General features: G+C 41.8%; 1 protein-coding gene across 3 annotated transcripts in view; it reads right to left on the minus strand.

The window, feature by feature from the left end:
* map7d1a (MAP7 domain containing 1a) overlaps window positions 1-22,752 on the minus strand; it is a 35,981-nt gene that overhangs the window by 8,301 nt on the left and 4,928 nt on the right. The window contains exons 2-11 of one of the 3 annotated variants that reach the window (XM_029504866.1): window positions 14,226-14,426; window positions 10,905-10,973; window positions 10,158-10,178; window positions 7,106-7,269; window positions 6,738-6,849; window positions 4,322-4,426; window positions 2,805-2,927; window positions 2,560-2,705; window positions 1,979-2,109; window positions 1,025-1,263 (exon numbers count right to left, since the gene is read on the minus strand). In XM_029504866.1, coding sequence (XP_029360726.1) covers window positions 1,025-1,263; window positions 1,979-2,109; window positions 2,560-2,705; window positions 2,805-2,927; window positions 4,322-4,426; window positions 6,738-6,849; window positions 7,106-7,269; window positions 10,158-10,178; window positions 10,905-10,973; window positions 14,226-14,426 — 1,311 coding nt within the window. The remainder of the gene's footprint in view (window positions 1-1,024; window positions 1,264-1,978; window positions 2,110-2,559; window positions 2,706-2,804; window positions 2,928-4,321; window positions 4,427-6,737; window positions 6,850-7,105; window positions 7,270-10,157; window positions 10,179-10,904; window positions 10,974-14,225; window positions 14,427-22,752) is intronic. The other 2 variants (XM_029504867.1, XM_029504868.1) reach the window with 2 other exon arrangements.

Genomic DNA, 22,752 nt, shown 5'->3' on the forward strand with positions numbered 1-22,752 from the left:
AACCTTGGAAATTACACAATTATGGGTCATTAGAACAACCTCATGGTGCTGTGTGTGGCCCACTCCCTTTGTTTTCATGCCTAATTAAGACTGATCCTAATCTTTACCTACTGCTCCTCCTGCAAAGAAATGCAGATTTTTCCAGGCGCATTCACATTTTCCATTGGGCTCATTCGTCTGGCCAGTGAAATTAAAAAAAGGCTGAGACAGACAATGAAGAACTGTTTGGGTACAGAGTGGTGAAAATCCAGTATGATTCAGCCTCAGAAGGAAAATTGAGATATTCTGAATCTTATGATTGCACAAACAGCACAGTTGGTCAAAGTGGTCACCAAATATAGATAATCTAAACACAGGGTGCATTTAATAACTGCTTCTCGTGGTCTTTACTCCGCTCACTTATCATGTGGCCTGAAAATCAAACTACAGCCAGGTAGATAGAGTTTCATGGCAACTAAGAAAGCCTCTCAGATGAGCTCTTAGCAAGTAAACCTTAAGTTAGACATAAAAAAAAAAGTTATTTTCTGCCTCTAAGAATTTCTCAGTCAGAAAACCCAAAAAATTGAGTTTGGTGATGTTGTAATTCAGTTTTTTCTCAGTAGGGATTCCTACAGTGCCAATCATTTAGGAGGTTTTACCTAATTCCTAATTCCTAATAATAAAACTGGTGAAAAAGACTGAATGAAACATTCTTCATGTTAAATATCATGTTGGGAGTGCCGCTCAGACTTTCTCAGCTTGTTCCTCTGATAACTTATGTTGTTGTCGGAGAAGATTTCTGTTGAAAAATATTCTACCATCCAGTTAAATGATCGTCAAAAACTAATGAAATGTACATCTCAAAATTGTGGCAGATGCAACGCTGAAACATAAGGGTTTATGATGGGACTCTGCTGTAACTAATAAAAAGCAAAGGAATGAATGAATTCCGCACTTTACCATTACTACCATCATTACCATCTCACAGCAGCTCATGGCTGATGGTTGAACACTAACCGCCACCGTCACTTTCTTTTGAACTCACTTTTTCTCGCCTCAGGAGTGGCTGCCCTGCGTGGCTCTTTCACTCTGTGGAGAGGGACAGGGGAGGAGCTTTGGTGGTCGATCCTGGCAGGGGTCCTGGCTCTTTTGGGTCGGCCCTTAGGAGTTGATGGGCTTCCACGTGTCGATGGGGGCTTGGGGGATGAAGCAGGGCTGGGGGAGGCAGTCCTGCCCTTTGGTGTGGCTGGAGATGACGGCCGCTGTCTTGACAAAGGACTAGGACTAGAGGAAAGGAGAACGCAGGGTTAAAGTATTAGACGGATGGGATTTAATGCCAGTAACTATCATTATATGAATGTGCTAATTCAGACCTGGGCTGAAATGTTTGTTTAAAGTGATTCATGTCCTGGAGAAGTTTGGCTTTAGCATACAGATTTACGCCAGACAAAGCACTAAAACATTTCATCATTGGTCAGCATCCCAGCGCACACAGGATATGCAACAGGGGAAACATCCATTATGCTGAGGAAGATTTTTTTTTTTTTCCTCTAGTCCACTGGTACTGACAGCTATGCCAAGATCTTTGTCGAGTCAGGGGAGTGCTTTTTATTCTTTCTTCTGTCATAGATGGCATTTATTTCTGTGGCCTGGGGATAAGAGAGGTCTTTCATGAAAAGCCTTGGCTTTAACAGGGGATGAAATACACAGTTTGTGTGAAACATACGTAAACTTGGTCACTTTTTCTTTGGGTTCTAGGCGATATAAGGATAACCTTGTTTACTATATGGCATCAGTGACGAGGCTTGTTATATTGAAAGAGCAGATTATAATGTGAGATTATTCAAATGATTCATTTACATAAATCATCATAAATAATGAAGACATTTCCCAGAATCCAAAGTATAAAAATAAAAGGCAACACCTTCCTGTGCTTAAAGAAATGAACTTTAAGGTGAACTGAACTGAAGTAAACAGTGGACAGTAGAAACATGTTTACCTTGGATCAGGTCTGTGTCTCATGCTGGGTAGAGACTGTCTCTTCTTGAGAACCTTCTCCTTAGTGAGGGCACTTTTCTCCTTCTCATTCTCTCGCTCTTTGTCTTTCTTTTCTTTCTTGTTCTTGTCCATCTGCATGACAGAAGGGTGAAAAAGAAGCTTTTCATTTCCTTTAAAATTTTAAGGGTTAGGATTGAGGTTAACCCTAAAAACAGACAAAGACTGAATTCTTTACATATCGCTTTACAGTTAGATGCAAGAAATAAATTGAAAACAGTTTGGCCAAATTTCATGTTTTGCTCTCTTTGAAACAGTTTTTTAGCAGGATTCCAGCAATTTCACGATTGAACTTTCAGGTTGGGTCAGGTGATGGTTAAAAACCACTCGTAGAAACAGAATCAGCTGTTAAAGATTTTATGGCTTTTTAGCTATACTCTCACTGTGGACAACTGCTTCCTGAATGAGTCTCTTGATACAGGTCAGCTTCCCTTCCAAGGTCTGCTGTAATTCTCTGGACGTTGGAACTACACAGTATGTTAGAACCATTTAACAACATGGCAAGAGCCAATGTTTCAGACTTACGGGTGTGGAGCTCCGTCTGTGTTGGCGCTGGGTGATGTCTGGTGTGCTGGACGTCACCCTCCAGCGGTCGGAGCAGCGGTGGTGGGGCTGGTGGGCACACAGGGTGAGCGGACTGGCAGAGGCCGATCGGGGGCACAGAGGAGAGTCTGAGGAGGTATATGATGTATAATTAAAGCCTATTTCAATCTATGAATTGAGAAATTCATGTTGGACCAATGGGTATCACCCCCCCCCCCCCCACTTACGACCATCTTTGCCGTTGTTGAGGACGCTGGCAGCACTGCGACTTCTGGCAAGGAAAGACAGTGTTGGCGTCATCAGCCGGTCGACTATACTGCTCTCCCATGGACTCAGTGCAAGGTTTCGGGCTGCAGTGAAGGAAAAAACTGATTAATTAACATGTCCATTTAACTTGAAAGATAGGTCTTAAACGCAAGTCAACCACAGCATTGTGTCCGTGTATCAGTCGCAAACTGTGATTAAACCAAAAGTATAAGAGGGAATTAGACACCTTTTGTCATCACCCCATCATTACCAAGCATACCAGTGTTCACCAGAAAGAAATAAAAAGTTTTCATGTTATTGCTCGTATGCCAAATGTGTCTTCAAGCCACAGAGACCTGATTAGAAACACAAACCCCGATATAACACCTCATTGCAACCCACAGAGATTATGAGAGGAGGGGAGGTGGAAAATGAGGCCAGTAAATGCGTCTCCTTTAAGATTGGGCTGTACGGGTACCACCCAAGACAGAGAGAGATATTTGAAATGCTTGTCTAGACAGTGAGTCAGTTATTTATAACCACAGCCCTGGGCACACAAGCAGAGATAGTGATGAGTGAAGACTAATCAGGATTTATTTGTGGGTGAAATTTTTGTCTCCGGCTGTGAGGCGTTAACACAAGAAAGATGTTACACTGAATACCGCCACGGATGTGTAGCCGAGTGCGTACGAGTGTGAGTGTGAGAGAGAGGAGTGTGACAAGATAAGTAGTTACCCATTTTTTTTCCCCCCTAGAAGCACAGAGGAGCAGTACCTGCTTAGAAGAGTTGTCGGAATATATTATTATCTGAAAAATGCTGACTCACTCACTAAATAGAGTTTCTTCTTGCAAGGAAACTCAAAAATTTCCTTGCAAGAGGACAGTTTGACCCTCTTAAATTTAGACCTATAAAAGAGACAAAGCAGCCTAAATCTTGAAGAAAGAATGAAGAAAATTGATTTGATTCAAAGACACACCCATCAATCAATCAATTAATGAATTAATTCATAAAAAAAACAAAAAAACAAACAAAAAAAAAAAAAACAACAACAAATGACCAAACAACAATAACAAGACAGAAAAACCTCCCTCACCAAGCAGGTTGGGATGAAAATGATCACAAAAGGATCCATTGGACTGGGAATGAAATGGCCATTACGTACAGGGAACCAAAGGACAGGACAGCAGGAAAAAAAAATAACCATTATACATAACCAATATAATATTTGCATGCAGTGCATGTCAACAAAACTCTGCCGCAAATTCTGGAGAGTAAAAACAAAACAGAATTCTTGTAGCTCTGGGAAGATGGAAATGGATCAGCTGTCACCCACCAAGCAGAGGGACTGAAATCAGAAATGAGAAAGGCAACCCCAAAAAAAAAAAAAAAAAAAAAAAAAAAAGATGGACGGGTTCGAAGGTGTTGGCAGTGGCAGAATGATGGACACATTTAACGAAAATGGGAGGGGGGGGGTCAGCAATCCAGATGTTTCCTTACTTCTGCTGGGAGAGTTCCAGAGCGTGGCGGAGGACTTGGAGAGTCGCTTGTTTATAACAGAGTCCACGTGTTTGGGCAGGTTGACCGTTGACACAGAGCATCTGCCTAAGAAGCCAAAAGAGGTCCACACAGATGTTCACACAGGTCACATGGTTGAGAGGAAAAGGAAGAACTTCGGGCGTTACGCTCAGCTGATGGCTCCACAAACACAAACACCCACAACGTTCATTAAAGCGACTCCGGCGTGCCAGCCGTGTGCATAACATCCACTGCTTGACAGTCCACGCACATACAGAGCGACATCTGTTCACTTAAACCAGCCTGTAGCCGAGTAGGCAGGCATCTGTGGCACAAAACGAGTTTCAAAAATGATATTTATTGTAATTCTAGTTCTTAAAAAGGTCAGTCCGCGTTATAACAACCTTTTTCCTCACCACGGCCGGTTAAGTTTCATTTGGCCAGACACATTCAATAAATTAAAACCTTTAAAAAAGGTGTTTATTCACAAGACGTTGAAAACATGACACATGTCTGAGATTTCCACCATGATATCAATACAATGTACTTTTGTGCTTAGAACCTTCATAATCTTTAATACAAACGTATCTTTTCAGAAACAGTGCCCCTATTATTCTGTGTTATTCACATAATGAACGGTTTCCATTGGCATTATTCTTATTCTCAGGTAACGTAGCAGTTACAGTCAAAACTGCTGGCAGAACAAAACAAGATGTGAATTCATATTTTTCAATGCAGTGAGCAAACATAACTAAATCATAGTCACAGAATAAGGCAACTTTGTGTGTGATATGGGTCACATTTTTATTTTAGGTTCACAGCCACAAATGGCATGAACAGCAGCACCAATTCCAAAAAGCACGTTAAATTTATTTAGGAAAATCTTGCACAACCCACCATACAAGCCCAGTGAATCACAGCCCTAAATAACCATAAAAACCAAACAAGTGATGGGATACAGCTGTTAGGAAACACAAGGTTGTTTCCAGGCGTGATGACATGAATGGGCACCTCCGAAAAGAGTCATATCTAAAATCCATGAAGCCAACCATGAGCAATACTTGCATCAATTCCCATTTCTCAATCGCTCGAATACGCTGCAATCAAATAAATTCGTTTTGCCCAAATGTCGTCAGACATGATTCAGATAGCGTAACAGCACAGCATGCTCTTCCGACAGAACACAACACGGGCGCTTTGAATCATTTCCTAAAGAGTATCTCAGATGTTCACTTACTCCACTGCTGTCTGTTTACACATGTTCACTTTCATTATCTGACAGATGGCGGGCTGAGGATGGCAGGAGAGAGGAAGGAAAGGGGAAGATTGATCTGAGTGTCAATATTACCCTGGGCATATGGCAGAGGCGATTACGTGACGTAAAATGGAACGAGGGACTTCAGATTTAGAGCCTCAAGTCATGAGGATGGAAGAAAATGAAATTACCTGGTCTCTCCAGCCCCTGCAGATGCTGATGCCATCGGCTGTTGAACTATGAGGACGTTTACCAAGTTATCAATTCTAATTCAGTATAATTAAATTAAGATTTTAGCCGCAGTTGAGAGAACCAGGTTTGCTGCAGCTGGTGCAATGTAGCAGCTGAGCATGTTTTTCACTCTGTGCGATCAATACAGATTGTGATGACCACAAAGTAAGGTTGAAGCGGCAAACAGTCTGCAGGGAAAGAGCTGCAGGAGCTAACACATCAAAGGGAAGGCACACTGAATTCAGTTATAACACAATTCATCCACAAGTGCCGTCCATACCTGTTTGGGAAGCATTCCTGACTGTGCTCCACGGTAAAACACCAATCCCAGCAATGAGTACAAAACACTGAGCGCAGTGCTTCAGATCTGCCACAATAATTCAGGTTTTAAAGTGATCAGAAAACGAAATGAAAAATGCTTTCACACTTGAAAACACACTTCACTTTCACAAATGCAAGGATGCTCCGATTGTCTCAACAAAGTGAAAACACCACATGATAAAATTTTTTCCTGGCATTTTACAGACTAAATGAGATGAATGAATGGGGAAAATCAATAATTGCACCCTTTGCAAATCTCTGAGAGCAGAGAGGGAGGACAAGCCTAATCTCCCTTCAAAAGAAAGAAATCTCTGCACAGACATGAGACAGAAGCAGCAGGTCAGAGACCGAAGGAGAAATTAGCAATGTCAGGTCTGCTAATTGATATAGCTGCTGGTTTCAGTGAAAATAAGATTGGCTCTGGACCGAAAATAAGAAGTCACAAGACAGAAAAGTGATGCTAAAATAAGTTTCCCTTAATAGACTTGGTGGGTTAATGGCTGTGAAACTCAAAGAGAGTCTGAATGATCAATACAAATTTTCACAAGTCATTCCCTGCCGGGTTCAATGTTGGATGGGCAGTATACTCACTTTCTTTCTGACTGGAGTTCTGACTTAGTGCACCGGCCCAGGACCACCTTTGCCGCCGGATTTCTGCCCACGTCTTTTTGGTTGACCTGTGGATGGCTGCTTCATAGCGCTCCTGGAAAGGATAAACATACCAGGCTGTCAACAAGGAGGTCGGTTTGATATTTAAAAAGCCTGGATTAAAGCACCCTGATTAGAAACCCAAATACCATCATCTGCAAATGACCCTGTTAAGATACCAATCCAGGGTTTTGCTTCTGGGCATGAGTTTAACGATCAGCCCCACCCCACCAAAACCACATACGAGTACTACAGCATTAACTATTGAATGGATTATTCCCCACATCGCCCGTGGTCTCATCCAAGCATACTTTGTTCTTCTCCAGTTTTTGCTTTTGTCTCTCCTCCAGGGCAGCTCGTCGCTTTTCCGCCTTGATCCGCTGCTGCTCAAGCTTCCTGCGGCGCTCCTCCAGCTGCTGCTCCCTCAGCTGCCGTGCCTTCTCCTCCTTCTCCAGCCACTGGGTCTTTTTAGCAGCTAAGGTAGGAAAGATGGCATGGTCAGGAGAGTACGTTTAAAAAAAAAACAAAAAAAACGCATGGGGCAGAAAAGCTCTCTATGTCTTCCCTGTCCTGTCTAAGCAATTATGGTGATTCACTTTTTTTTTTTTTTTTTTTAAAGTAGTGTACTGTCTGTTAAGAGCCACTATTTGACACAAAATCACTGCTTTTGAAGTTTGAAGAAAATATGCAGCTAGCTCTCTGTGGAGTTTCACATCTGAAGCCATCTTTCGACAGTAAATGTGTTACCATTCACCTCGATCCACTTTTGGTGTGCAAAATAAATTTAATTACCTGACTTTGTCACAAAGAAGATAGACTTCTGAAGTGACACTTATTCCACACTAAATCGCATCAAGCCCGCACGTCGGTTTCAATAAACCACACAATTTGATATGGAAATCGTCTCCTTGTCCCTGAGCCATTCAACGAAGCCTTTTGCAGCTGCCTTACTGTCTGTACGCAACTCTTCTCATCTTTTTAAACTACAAAGTAAAACCACCATGAAGAATCGGCCTCTGCGAGGAGGGGAGGCTTAGTTGTCTGAAGCACTTAATGCAACAAAAGCAACTGGTTGTGGATTTCAGCTTCTGGTGACGGATCATTGCAGAGATGCTGAAGGCTAGCAGGGTTAAAATTTATTGCCAGCCACACAGTTGGGCTTTTATCTGAGTGGGAAACAAAAAGCTGAGTTATACCAAGGCGCTGCTTGCCAGGACCTTTAGTTGCCAAAGAAATATCTGCTGCAGTGTGTATCTCAGCTCATCGCAGCTTTAATGGCCTCAGTTTGGGAAGGGCCGCCCCCTTTTTTTTTTTTTTTTTTCCTCATCTTCTTCATATTCCAGTGGAAACGGCTTCATCATTTAAAAGTTGTGATGAGGGGAGAGAGAGCAGCCTCAGCCACCCACAGATGCACTGTTTAAGGCTAGATCACAGTTTTCCACATCCACTGAATTCCCTCCCTCCTCAAAAGAAAAATGCACCCGCTCTCTCCGAGCGAATCAAGTGTGTGGCAGTGTGACCTTTGCTGATTAGATTTTTTTAATAGCACTCATTCAACAGCAGTGCTATGTAATGGCTTTCAGGTGCTGGTTGCAGGAAGGAAAATGAGCTGGAAATAGTTTAAGGGGGCCTTCATGGTTACGCTATGTTATGAAGAGTTGGTCCCACTGCTCATAACTTTACACAATTTTCAATTTATCATTCATCAGTCATTTGTGAATCTATTTCAGGGCCTGAAATGATGAACACGTGTAAAATTCTGCATATCTTTCAGCTGACATGGCTTTAAAAACAAATTTCTCAACTCCCTCCTGACGACGAGCAGTAGTAAGATCATTAAATAATCATAAAGAGAGGGCTTCTGTAAACCCCGGCGTATAAAGTATTCATACCTCTCTCCAAAGACAGACAAGGCAGGAGGGTAGCTTATGTGCTGTCGCAGGCAATTCTCTGATGCAACTCTCAAAGCTTCCCGCAAATATAACAACGGCCCAATAAGACACGAGCAAGAATATGTTTAGGTTTTCCAGTCATGCCTTCTTAGTTCCTATTAAAGTAGAAATACCACAGACGATGGCTGATAAGATAAATCCTTGTGAGTGAGATCTCTTTTAAGCTGATGTTGGAAACACAAGCTTTGGCGGGATCGCATCTTTTATCCAAGCCTGAATGAGGGTATTAGATCAGACCCGTACCATCTGCCGAGGCCCAGTGATCGCCCAATTAGACTGTGTGGCAAACTAATTTTAATACTGTCGAGCACACAGCTGAATTAGACAACATGGCATTACTGAAAGTATGATAACAGCTACTTTGTAAGAATTGCACTTAGACATTTAGAATTTGTTTCTAACCCGAACCCTAACCCGTTTATGGAAAATACAGCTGATGTTCATGCCTGTGTTTGCCAAATTAAAGGTAACCTCAAATGAATTTCAAGTTTGCACTCAACCATTCTTCTTGAAGTCCATGGTAATAAAATAACCTGCTTTCTGTCTGTCTGTAGATAAAATCCTCTGAGATTGTCACAGCATAAAGTACAAAAAGTACCGTTGTTCAGCTCTGCATCTATTAGCAGGTGAACTCTAAAGTGCATATTTTGCCATTTCAGAAAACGTTTAAGTGTGTGCTATCTGTTGGGCAAGATAAGATTTTAAATCTAAATCACAGCCAAGATGAATCTGGCAGTAACCATCTGCACTGCCTTCCTTTTCTCAGTCCGATAATCATAGTGATTTTGTGGTATGTGGTTCAAATGTGTTATCTTACGATGCGAAACCCACAGTGTTCTGTGTCGTTGGGAAAACAAAGGTCAAAGTTGGGGCACATGCCGCATTTCTTTTTTCTTTTTATGTAAACAGGTGATCCGCTATGGCCTGTCCATTGAAACATTTAGTTACAGATAAATTATTGGTTACATGAGCAGTCTTTGGTTACATGAATTTTCAAGAGGTGAGAAAAGTTTATAATTAGTTTTAATTTTTATGATAAAAAAAACAACAAAACATTAAAAAAAAAAAAAAAAAAAAGACAACATGAAGATTAAATGAATGATAACCAGGGTTGGGCAATATGAAAGAAACTCTTTCATCAGAGAAACTGTCGGTAAAAGATTGAAAGATCATCACTCATTGAAAGCTCATTACTGCTTTGCTTTATCACAGAGCATAGTGTTAAAGGAAGATAACTACACAGGATGTGACCAGATGTTGTCTGGCGTGTTGTCTTTTGGCTGTATTGCCCAGCTCTAGTTTAAAATACTGAAATTCATTAAGTCGATACATGCACGTGAAACGGACTGCTCAAAAACAGGCTTCACCACCATCACCACCACCACCACATACACGTCGGTGAGTGGCTTACCTTGTAGCTTGCTGAGCTCTTCTGCAGGAGGAAGGGGTGAGAGAGAAGACAGAGGCAACTGTCAAATCATGCAAAGCAGTGCAGGACAAGCACGTAGACGGGTGATAATGTCACAGGCGTGTTAGAAAAAAAAAACAAAAAAAAAACAAAACACTTGGCCATCAAATGACACAAATGTTTTATTGTGTCACACGATTTTACCTCTTTTTGCCCGAGTGAAAGTAACTGAGGAAACATTGCATCCAAGGATGAAAATCCATCAGTTTAAATAGGAATAAATAGCAGATCCTTTAATGACTCAGTGAGACTCAGCTACATGCAATATATTAGGTCAAGTCTTATATCACATATTCATTACACTGCAAAAAGCTCTGTTTTCGTCAGTGTGAGGAATTCAACGCGTAGGAACATTCATTTTAGTGCAGAGGTGAGCAAAAGCAGAGTCCAACAACGTACAATAAGCGAGTGTTTTAATACTGTTCATGAGTGTTTCGGCATGCATGCAGAAAATGAACGCTAACTTGTCTTTGGTAAATTGGTCTCTCGGCTTTTGCTGATGTCTGTGCAGCAGACCCAAGTAATTTTTTTCTCCTCTCCCAAGTTTCTGTGCTCCATGTGCGTTCCATCTGCAGCCTATTTCTAATCCAAGAGCAGCACAACCAGGTAAGACAACCTCTTTCGCCCCAACACTAGGGGGAACTCTCTTCCTGTGTAAAGGACATGTCCTCCCAACCCGTTTCTACTTACCCAGATATCTGGCCTTTTCCTCTCTCCTTTCCTTGGCAAGCTTCTGCCTTTCCTCTGACTTCATGATGTCTGAGGTGAAGAGAGGGGGAAAAAAGTCAGGATACATCACAGTGGTCTAATTTAGGAAACTTGGATATGAAGCTTCTATACTCATGAAGCATTTAATTCATTTGATGCCTTAAATCCTATAATTTATTCATGTTCCCTAACAGATAAAAACAAACACTACATTTCATTGGATCTGCTAGACTTGCACAGTTTGAATTTCAATATGTGTGTGTTTCAGTGAGAGAGAAAGAGCATTTTTGTTGGGTTTTTTTGTTTGTTTGTCTGTTTTCTTTTCGTTTTTTTTCCCCAATACATGAACTCGTGAGTCAGTCAATACAGATTACAATACAGATCTGATACCTGGGTAACCTGCAACTAACCTCAAGGTAAAACCTTTATAAAACACAAAACAGATTATTGTTCTAATTTGACTGTCAGTCATGACTTAAAAAGAAAAATAACAAGTCTTACACTAACATTTATAGTATGCAAACGTACTGTGGATGCTGCCTTATTCTGTCCTTTATTGGAAATCAAATTTTCTTTGCAGCTGTACCAGATAATTTTCTGCACAGTCCAACCTGTCCAGGATTGGGCTACAGTTTTAGTGCAGCAAAGTGGAAGTGACTTCAGCGAAAACTCTATTTATGTCAATAAAGTGACTGGAAAAAACATGGATACATGCCAATACCAGACTCAGCTGATACTGGTACCGGTTTTGTAATAACTATGAATAATTAAGAAAAGTCCGGCTAAGGCTGGTTAGTCAGGTTGGCTCGAGCTGGAATCATTCAGTGAGGAGAGCTTGGGTTGGGCAGAAAATATTTTTGCACAAGTCACAATTTTCCACAGCACAGCCTATTCTGAATGGAGGGAAAAGACGTTAATCAATGAATGCGACTAACTCAATTACAGACAGGAGTGGTAAAGTTAGCACCAATATTTTTAATACAGAACACTGTAAGTGCACCATTATTTGAATATAATGCATTTTATTTTAGGTTTTATGCATTCGTTTTCTCCGTGATGATCATACATACAGTAAAGGCATTTTTACCTCACTCCTACCAAGTCTTTGCACCGCAGGCTTTAAAATGTCGCCACAAGGGAACGCATGCCTCAATACAATGACAGGAAATACGCAATGTCAACATTTCAGCACAGATGCTCAACACATGGCTGAAATTGATATGTACTATATTTTCTAGATTTTGGGGGGGACACAAAGAACAAATGTTTGAAGAAAATTTTGCAGGCGAGGTTATTGGCCAATAAAAGCTGCAGGATTTGGAAGGCCCACTAAATCCTCGATGCCGTCTGGCGTGCTTGTGTGTATAACTGAGATGTGTTATAACTACAGGGGACGACCTCATACATTTCTCTCTTGTGGCACCTCTGATGTTTGTTCACACACAACATTCCCTCAAAATACCTCAGAGGAACCAGTCAGTGTAGGAAGCCAAGGGGAAGAGCAGTGTGAACACTGGGCCAAATTATTTTTAGAGTTCAAAACTACGTCCTTTCATGAGAACTGCTGCTCCTTCCAGGGAAAGCGTCAAAGAACCTCTCAGTGGAAATTACGGAATTCAGCATCATTGATTTAAAAATTAACTGAATCGTCATTTTAGCTTTGCTTTCAACGATCCTGTAGTTTGTGAGCTCTTTTTAAGGGCTTGAAGGATGTTTTCATCATGTATATTTACTTTCTGCAGCCAAATTAATTATTTTGAAAAGTGTAATAGTCAAAAGTGCTAATGCATTGCCCATGACTGGGAAAAATCCTTGAAAGACTCTTGATCCTTTTTGAGCCTTCTTGCTGCATCATCCCCCTCAATCTTCTCAGACCAGATGTTCAGCATGAAACACAAAGGAACTCATCCCTTAGCACCACCTAATAAGGGGGGATTCGTGAATCACAAACACGAAAACAATCTGCCATGCAGCCTCCCCTAAGAACAACCTCTGACCCACTTGGATATTTATAGGACGATGGAAAGCCCACGTGCATATTCATGGTCAGTGTGAGTTGATGCTGTTTGCAACTCAGATTGAGACTAGCTGGGTCCAGTGTTTGGGCTCTGGACTGTGCAAGCACACCCTGCTATCATCTCAAAAAATGCCCGTTTTTTCACCTCTAAACTGGGGCGTAGTAGGCGGAGCACAAGATATACTGTATAATAAATAGCGTAACTTGAAACCCTCATTCACTGGACACAATTGAAAATAGTTATGTGTCCAACTGTGTGTCTGTCATTGTACATCACATCACTTACAGGACATTAGCACATCACCGCTTTACAGGATGTGAAAATATGACAGGCTGAGCAGAAGCGGCAACCCCACCTCAACTGAAAGCCTCATTTTATTTTACTAATTAAGGAGCCCCAGAGTGCTTTTCATCCTTACTGCACGCCTCTGGGTGCAGTAAGGAACAAGCGTGCTTTAGAAAACAATGGGAAAAAGAACCTGAAGGACAAATAGGAAAATGACAGTCATTTCTGGAATTACAAAGACTGACATGTTTTTTTTTTTTTTTCTAAAACAGAACAATAGCAAATACAGAAAGGACACTGTGAAGTCGTTGATTTAACTTAGTTAAAGCATCAAGGTTTTAAACCCTTACCTAAAACAGTGTTATAGTTCTGGGAGCAGTTTGAGACCTTGGAGGGTTTAGCCCCATCACCTCATGCTAAGGGAATAAAGACCACAGTGAATGGATTATCGGATAAGGAATAAAGAAGCTTATTATCCAAAAATCCTCAAACAAGTTCCTTATAGTCTGCATATGCTGTTAACCACCGGCTGCAAGGGGTTCAAGTGGTGACACTGTGGATACTGTTATGATACAACTGCCAGGTCAAGCTAAGCGCCGTGGCTTGGATACTTATTCAGACTCCTTCAGCCGGCCCTTCATAAGCGAACAAAGCTCTTTTGTCCATATTTTACAGGGATACTTTGTTCACTTATTAAATTCTGCCTGATATCTTAAAACCCAAACCTGCAATGCTCTAACGCTGCAGCTTCCCTTCCCTGCTCATTACAGCACTTAAAGCGGTAACCAGCTCATGCCTGGAAGGTTGTTGGATCGGAGCAGATAGTGACGCATTACCTCGACTCGAGAGAGCCGACCTAACTCCAGCTGAGTTCAAGTGTAATTCCTCAGTGATGAGACCGGCTCGTTCATATCAGGCAAAATTCCCTCATTCGAGTTGAACCTTTAATTCAACTGAGTGTTATACAGGCCTTGGCTGAGTGTTAATGGCCTTGTTTTACCTTGTTTTGTCCTGGGCGCAAGTGATGCAGGTGATCCAGGTGATCGAGGGATGATGTCAGATTTTCTGGGGGTGGTCAACCTTCGGTCCATATCCTTCTTAGCCGGTGACTCCATTCTCTGGATGTTGTCTGTCTTCGGGGGGCTGCTCTCCCCCTCGGGATCGGGCCTTGTAGGGGTTGTTTTCAGATCTGAGAGGGGAGCTGGTTGAGGGCGAAAAACAGAGTAAATATGAGAAAATGACAAGGTATATTGTAAAGCAAGCAAGCAGATGGCGCTCAACCAGTTGGCCCTCATTCCTTTTACTGCTGGGACTGTGTGAGATGGGGGGGAGTATAAGGAAACTCACCAGTCAATTCTGTAACAACATAATGAAACAGAAACCACTAAAGAAACAATCTATACGTTTATGTTCCTATACAATGCTTCCCTCAGTTGTTGAGCAACTTTATCTGCTGCGGAGATTACACCAATTGCCCAGAAGCACAAGATAATAGATCTTAAGCCTGCTAACTCTATGCCAAGTAACATGCCTGCACTGCGTGGCAAGTCCACAGACCGCCCTGAGCCGATGGCCCAACTTCCTGGCAGAACAAAAACAGAGCGATTGGTTTTTGGCATCCTGAAAATTCTTTTGAGGTGAAATAAGTTCTCGACGAGTAAAATGAGTGATCACCTTCCAGGAAAGTAGTCAGACTTGTATACTCTCTGAAGTTTTAGATGTTTGTTGATGAAAGAATAGCTGGGCTGGTTTGTTGGGAGAGCAGCTTCGCTCGCAGCACCATGACTCACATTTGGCAGGCTGGTGAACTTGAATCTCCTACTCAAACATTAGTTTGCCCAGGCTTTGACGGCCGAACAAAGACCCTCATGGGAGGGACACTTGGCTTTGTCCACTCAGCACTGTACCCCTGCGCTCCCAGTGGAGCCATGTTGGAGCACAGTTTCATCTGCATAGTCTATGAAGGTAAATGCTGGGGCAACATGCTGTAAATTATTCAGACTTTGGCTAAAAACAACACAGACAGTAGGGGGCTGTCACATCAAGACAGTAAGTGCACTGAGGATTTACTACACAAATGCTGGGCTATTCAACCGTTTGCAAAGGAACACACCAATGAGGAGCAAGACCAATGCTGAGCCACTTCAAAGAAAATTGATTATAGCCTTGTGTAGAGTATGTAACTGTACAGTGTGCTTCTGAAAGAACAAACATCTCCACAAAAACAGATTTCTTCCAAAGAAATCTTCTCTTCGGAATAAAACTCAAGATTATCAAGGTGGACAAAACTCTGCATGTACAGACATCAGCAGCTCTCTGCTGCAACTAGATATTTAGTACCATTCAGCAATATCAGGCCTGATGGCAGAGCTCATGGAGCTCATCCAGACACATGGCACAGCTATGTCATCACTCAGGGAAATGGGAGGCAGCTACTAATGACCTTGAGATTAACAAAGGCTAAAGGCGGGGGGGGGGGGGGGGGGGGGGGCTGAGTAGGAGGGAGAAAGAGGGAGAAAAGCTGCACAAGTCTGTAAAAAAGTTCAGCTGGGAGACAAGACATTGTCAAAGCATGCCACCATTAAATAAGCATTCCTCAGACAGCAATGCGCTCTGACAGAGAGCGGTCATTGTTGTGGTCTCTGCAGGGCAATGGGACAGCAGCCAAAACACTGAAGCGACAGCGAGAGAGGGAAGGATGGAGGGGAACAGGGGTGAGATAAAACCGAAGACGGAGGAGAAATACTCGCCTGGTATATATTTTAAGCGTAATTTTAGTGAGAAAATGCAATTTGTTGGGGGGAAATAGGTTTATATTTGGAGAACCCAATTAATAAAGCACCAAATCCCATCCTGCTCCATTCAGCTGTGTGGCTGTGTTGGAGGAAAACACATTAACAGAGTCTATTTTAAAAATGCAATTATCAAACTAGTCTGCAAATGAATGAAGCTAGTACAAACCCCAGGTGTTACACCATTACGACAACTTGTGTGATGACTCATTTCACCCTTGTCTTCGAATTCATCATCGCGTTACACAATTATCTCCCCTCAGGGCAAATATAACAGCTAGGGTATCTAAGGTTATAGAAGCAAGTGCAGCCCCGACAGCCTGGTATTGTGTTGCCTAATATCCTGTGAGTGGTTTCGCATACACCTGGGAACTGAAGCCACCAAAAACTGGCTGGCTGACAAGACCGTGGGAGACAATCGCTGTGATCTACACAGTCAATGGTGACGAGAGCGAGAATGTAACAAACTCTGATATGTAGGTGGCCCTGACATCGAACACCAACGAAACCTGAAGCTCTCATGAGGAAAACAGGAGTTGGGGGGGACTGCTGCTGCTGCTGCTGCTGCTTAGCGAGGGACACAAACAAGGGCTGATTGATGCAGTGCTCCACTGTCAGGGATAGCAGACTGATGAGGTTAATGGGGGAAAGAAATTATATATATATATATAAAAAATTATATGCATTTTGAACTACGACAGCAACTAACTACTTTCATTACTGACAACTCTGCTGAAAGTTACTTTGGACTAGAGAATAAAGCATGCAGTCGATAAACTCCTCTTCTATGATGTAAAAGGGATCATGATGCTCCTGCAGCTATTTGGATTTTTGCTTGAAAATTACTGAAACATTCAAAACAGTCTGTCCCATTTTTTTCATTTAAATAAATGACTACTCATTTGAGAACACAATACGGCTGCAATGCATTACTAATTCATAATTAGGTACCCTGTGGAGCTTCTGGATCTCGTTATGAGCAGTTCTTTCTGTTTCTGTCAATAGTCTGTTGGTTAAAGGATACCACCGGTATAAATGGGTTCTGAGAATATTTTGGAGGACGCATCTGTGAAGCTCCTGAAATTTGCAGACGACACCACTTTATTCCGTCTGATTCAGGAAGGTGATAAGTCTGCATACAGACAGGAGGTGGACCAGCTGGTTTACGGGTGCCGTCACAACCATCTCCTTCACTCTCTCTGACTGTGGAGATGACGGTGGACATTGGGAGAAACCGCAAAACAGGACAGTGCCAGACTGCAATGGACAATCAGGTCTGCAAAGAAGATCATCTGTGCTGATCTTCCCACCAACAAGGCCGATGGTCAGAAAACAGGCGGCAAACATCTCTGCAGACCACTTACATCCTGACTGAGGCTGACAAACTGTGGCCACCGCAGAGATAGTCTCTTCCTCCAGGATGTCACTCCGATGAACACTGTAAATTACACACAGTCTAATTCTCAGGTCATTTGCACATTTGTGAGTGTTTTTTTCAATCTGTGCTGTGAATTTATATTTTTCATATGATATATTTTCTATTTTATCTCTCTCTCTCTCGTCCCTCTTATATTTTCATCTTTCTCTCATCTTCTTGTGTACATACATCCTTGAGTATGCATTTCCCATCTAAAAATGCTTGCATGCCGGGAGTGAAGTGAACCAGAGTCAAAGTCCATGTTTGTGTGCACAAACTTGGCCATTAAAGTCGATTCTGATTGTGAAAAACAGAAAGATGATACATTGCGGCGAATTACTGTAAAGGTAACTTTATCACTTGGGAAATTTTGACTGACATACAAGTCTGTTTGGAAATCCACCACAGTGCGACACCGGCAAACAATTGATTGGGACATACTCATGCAGTGCTGTGAGCAGAAAGCTTAAGCAATATTTGCACAGATGTACTGAATGCAGCGACAAAGATCTGTCCAGCAATCCAGGAACTCTGTGTTCTGGCTGCTGTCATAGATAAAAATATAAATCGGTGTGTGGTGTGTATTAATGGGTGATATGAAATCATTCTATAAACAGCAAGCTCAGCCAAATTCAAACATGCATATTCACTGAGCTCTTACAACAGAGGAGGTTGCTTGTGTCACCTTAATAGTTTCCTCCTGAGCCATATTTACACTCAATCTTCGCAGAGAATCTGCACCTAAGGGACAGTCAAAAGCCATTAGACCACTGTCTTGTGAAATCACTTGCATTATTTATATTCATAAATCAATGCACACCAGCTTCCTCTGAGGTGCAGGAGTCTCCAAAAAGCCTACACGTGGAAAATCACTTTGATGTGCCTGGGTTACAGGGTAATCATTTACTCTGCTTCATCCATTAATATCTGGGTCATCTATGATTATTTACCATTACAGATTTTATTTTGTCTGTGCCTGTCCCCCTGCTGCGAATTCAAAGCCCTGATGAAAAATATTCAACTATTTGCCGAGTTCTTGAGTAAAATACTTATGAAATACTAAGTTTTTAGTGCCTGAAGTTCTCAAGAGGACATGATCAGGGAAAACTTAGCAAGTATTACCTCCATACAGCATTATCTCTTTATTGCTCTCTTTATTGCTTTTTACTATGCTACTGGTAGAAAGTGACTCTTTCTTTAGTAAATAATTCTTTTGAATGGGTTTTGCTGCTGTTTTTTTTTTTTTTTTTAATGGGTCTAATGGGTAATTGAGAGCAACGAGACCCTACGAAGTGGGCCAGGGGAAGCACTGGAATCTGCGGCATGTTGTTTATGATCATTGGTTCAACATCACACCCTGCACCACCGCTCAGCTGGCCTCTTCATGTCTCCCTTTGGGGCCTCTCCAGCAGCAGGTGTCAAACAAACCCTGATGGACTCAGCTGAACACACTTGCATGCAAAAAGTGTTACAATTGGATAAGATATCTGTGAAAGTCAGCATATATGGTAAAGGAACCCCTGCAGAAGTGGGGGTATGCATGCATGTACGAGCACAGCGTGGGAGCAGAATAGCAGGTTGAGAATCAGCAGGTAAGAAGCTGCCATTTCCTTGCGAGAGACAAGTCAGGTTGCACAGAATGTACTCCAAATGATAGTTTTGGAAAAATCCAGTGCAGTCATATAAAAGCATTACATAATCACTCTCCAAGGACAATTACAAAATGGTTTCACTATTTCACACTTTGGCTCAAGACAGTGTGAATAAAAAGGGAAATTTAAAGTGGGACACCTGCTAACGCTGTCACAGAAAATGGGATTTAGCAGCAATCCAATTTCACAGCGTATTATTTTGCTGGTATAAATACAAACTGCGGCGACTGCTCCTCCATGTAGTGCTGCCCTAGTAAACACTTAACAGTCACCTCTAAACCTGCACTACAAAACAGCCCTTCTAGTGTAATTGCCTCAATTACATTGATAAAAGAGTGAGTTTTTATGCCAAAATATAACACATGTTGCATTAAGCGTACTTTTTTTAAAGCACATAATAATCCTTGTAATAGAATGAACCTACAATATAAGGTACTTCACACAGCTATGCATTCTAAAGGGCCCGACAGGCAACAACCTTCAAACAAAATACCACAGAGCTATTTTCTACCTGTTTAAAAAAAAAAAAAGCTTCCATCCTCTGCAGCAGGGCAAAACACATGACTCACTGTATGACTGAATCAACAAACTATGACAACACATTCATATGACAGCGTTTGCTTATTAACAGCTCAGGGAGTGACACTTTTGGAGAGCAACTGTAAAAAGCAACACAATGGTGAAACTGATGCAGACAAAAAAAAAAACAAAGCAGACATTTCCGATATGGAAAGAATACAGTGGAGTCCAAAAGTCTGACTCATCTTTCCATGCCTCAGATTTTTAGACTGTACATTGAAAGAATGGTAAGCTTTAAAATCTGCCTGTGTACACGATAGTGATAATAGATGATGAACGCAATTTACAACTGCTGCTCTTTCCCAATCAAACACCCAGAGCACTGCCAGTGTCTTGCCAAGATACTGTGCAGAGTATAAATGTGGAGCAAGACTTGGAATATTTATGAAGCCAAGTGCTGTACTCTCAAACGCAGCCCTTTCTGTCTCCTGGCAGATAACAAAGGGAGTTAGCGCACTTTCAAACCACCCACAAAAAAAAATTGCTTTACGGCTATTATATTAACAATAATACACAATAGTTGCACAATTTAAATGCACCCGATCAGGGCTTTCTGCAGATAAACCAAGGAAACAGTATTTTGTGGGAAACTGAAAGACTGGGAAAAGAAACTCTGGAAACAGGCAGAGAATGGGCCTGCATCTCATTTTGAATGGGCCGGGGGGTTAATGAACTACCTCATCGCTTACCCTCACCCTGTTGTGTCCCTCTTGCACCAAATAGGGTGATGTAAGAGGGCAAGGGGGCCCAGACACACAGGAAGCGCAGTGTAAACAACAAGCACTGACTCCACGCCTGACTAGAACCTACGTGTACATGTGTGTGTTGTGTGTGTGTGTGTGTGTGAGAACTGATTACATGGATTATAATTTGAAATGAAAATTGACAAATATATGATTATTATGCAACAACTAAAATACACTTATACCAACACTGCTGCTAATTGTCTATTCATGATGTTAAAAAAAAAAAAAACAACCCTGCAGCTGATGATTTTTGAGATATCAATTCATCTTTTATGTAATTTAAAAAAACATGAAAAAAAAGCCCATTCAAGAACATTTAAGAACTGCAAAATAAAAATTTGGGGAAAAAGGCCATTAAAATATCTCTGAATTTTACATAACACAATTAATGTTGTTGGAAAAACTGTAAAAAAAAAAAAAAAAAGCTAGTTATGAATTTAAAACATAAGTAAGAAATTTTTGCAATTGTGAGGCAGGAAGCAGAAAATGCTTTCCACAAGTCATGAAATTATGAAAAATGTTTAGATTAGGTTTTGGGTTTTTTTCCCCCCAATGGAGGATTCAAATACTGTAAAAAAGGCATGAAAAGAACAGATCGGAGATACCTGATGCAGACTGATTATCCCACGAACAGGCAAACCAACATCTGCAAACCAACCAACACAGACAGAAGACAGCATTCCTTCAAGGCATGTCGAATGACCAGTGAATACTAATGTCTCTGTCTGTGACCACTCCAACTTTCATTCCGTCACCTGGCCCAGGCTGACTGAGGACAACGCCTGGCATTGAGCTGCTGCTCTCTCTCCTGCGCTGGCATAGGTGCCAAAGCCACCACGCTGATAAAAAGCTCTGCTTATTTGAACCAGCAGAAGCTCCCTGAAGACCGTGCATCTGTCACTGCCACCGGGACGTCTCAAACACTAATGAATGAGTCACGTTGGTGGCCTGTCCAGGGAAGGAGGTGTCAAGAACTGCCATACTTGAGCCTTTTTACGATGGCAATAGAGGATGCGATTGGATTTTTGGGTTGCTCAATCTACCATTCATAACTGAAGAGGTGTGTATCAGCTTGTCAGCCTGTTGCTCGTGGCAACCTGTTTCATGTTTCCATTCGGGGGCTGGGAAGTGACAGAACGGTCTAATTCTAACCGCTCTCAAAGGGAGAGTTTAGGGCCAATTTAAATCAGAACAGGCTGTAAACAATTTGTACTAGTTTTGGAAGAGTTTGATCTTTTATAACTTGTGCTGAACCCATTGAATCCAAAAATAAAGGGATTATTCCAAAATCAATTTTACCTGAAGAACAACCCTTCGCTGAGCCTTCATGGGCAACGTGGTGAGGATTTATAATGAATTACCAGCTACACTATTTAGTTAGGAGTCAATACAGGTACGAATAATGCTAATATTCACGTTAGGTTATAGGTGGTCATTCAGGTGAGCAATCTTTCTGTGACTGCTCCTTAATATCACTGCAAAGATCTCTAAGCTCTGAATGGATTTAGGATCGGAGTGCTTATGTGTGTTCATGTCTGCGGTAACTCAAAGTGGTTGTTCGTCACCTTGTTCCAAAATGGTTATTTTTGTGATTGTTACCTCATTCGAAAATTCTGACTCAAGCAGCAATCTTGTGACTATTCCACTGCTATTACTCCCGACAGTTATCATTAGGTGGATTTTTAAGTCCCCCAGAAAAGCACAGACCTTCTCCGCGGGCAACAGGATCCTAAATAGACACAGAAGGACAACATCCCACTTACTGCCCCAATAACACGGTTCAAATCAGAATTCACAATGTTTTCGTTGACCGATGCAATTCCTGAAAGCAGACACAATAAATAAAATAGCCACTTGCTCTAAATGACATAAGGAATGTTTAGGGAGATCAACATGTTGACTGTATCACAGGCAGGTCTTTTAGCAGAACAAGGACAGTAATATCAACAGACAGGTCTACTGACTGAAACTTTTAGACAATCACAGAGAACAGAGCACATCTGGGATATTTTCAGACATAATGTAGATGGCAGGAACAAGCAAGACTTCTTGTCCTTCCCCTATTGTCCCAGGAAGTACAGCAGACTGACAAATTGAGGCTCCGGTGCGGCAGCATCTGCCTTCTTGACGTGCGTCACAGTCAAGACAGAAACAAAGAACAGACGCCTTCTAAGTGGCATGTATGCACACTTCTTCTGGAAGGGGTTACTAGCAAGGACAGTGTGTGTCTTTGGCATTTAGTCACTGTCTTGTTCTTGCAGCTGCAGAAGCTGTGCAGCGTCGAAAAAAAAAAAAATCAAACTTTGGCCAAGAACCTCTGACTACGTCTTCTCTGGTTTTT

The sequence above is a fragment of the Echeneis naucrates genome, chromosome 6 (genome assembly GCF_900963305.1).
Source record: "Echeneis naucrates chromosome 6, fEcheNa1.1, whole genome shotgun sequence".
NCBI lineage: Eukaryota > Metazoa > Chordata > Actinopteri > Carangiformes > Echeneidae > Echeneis > Echeneis naucrates.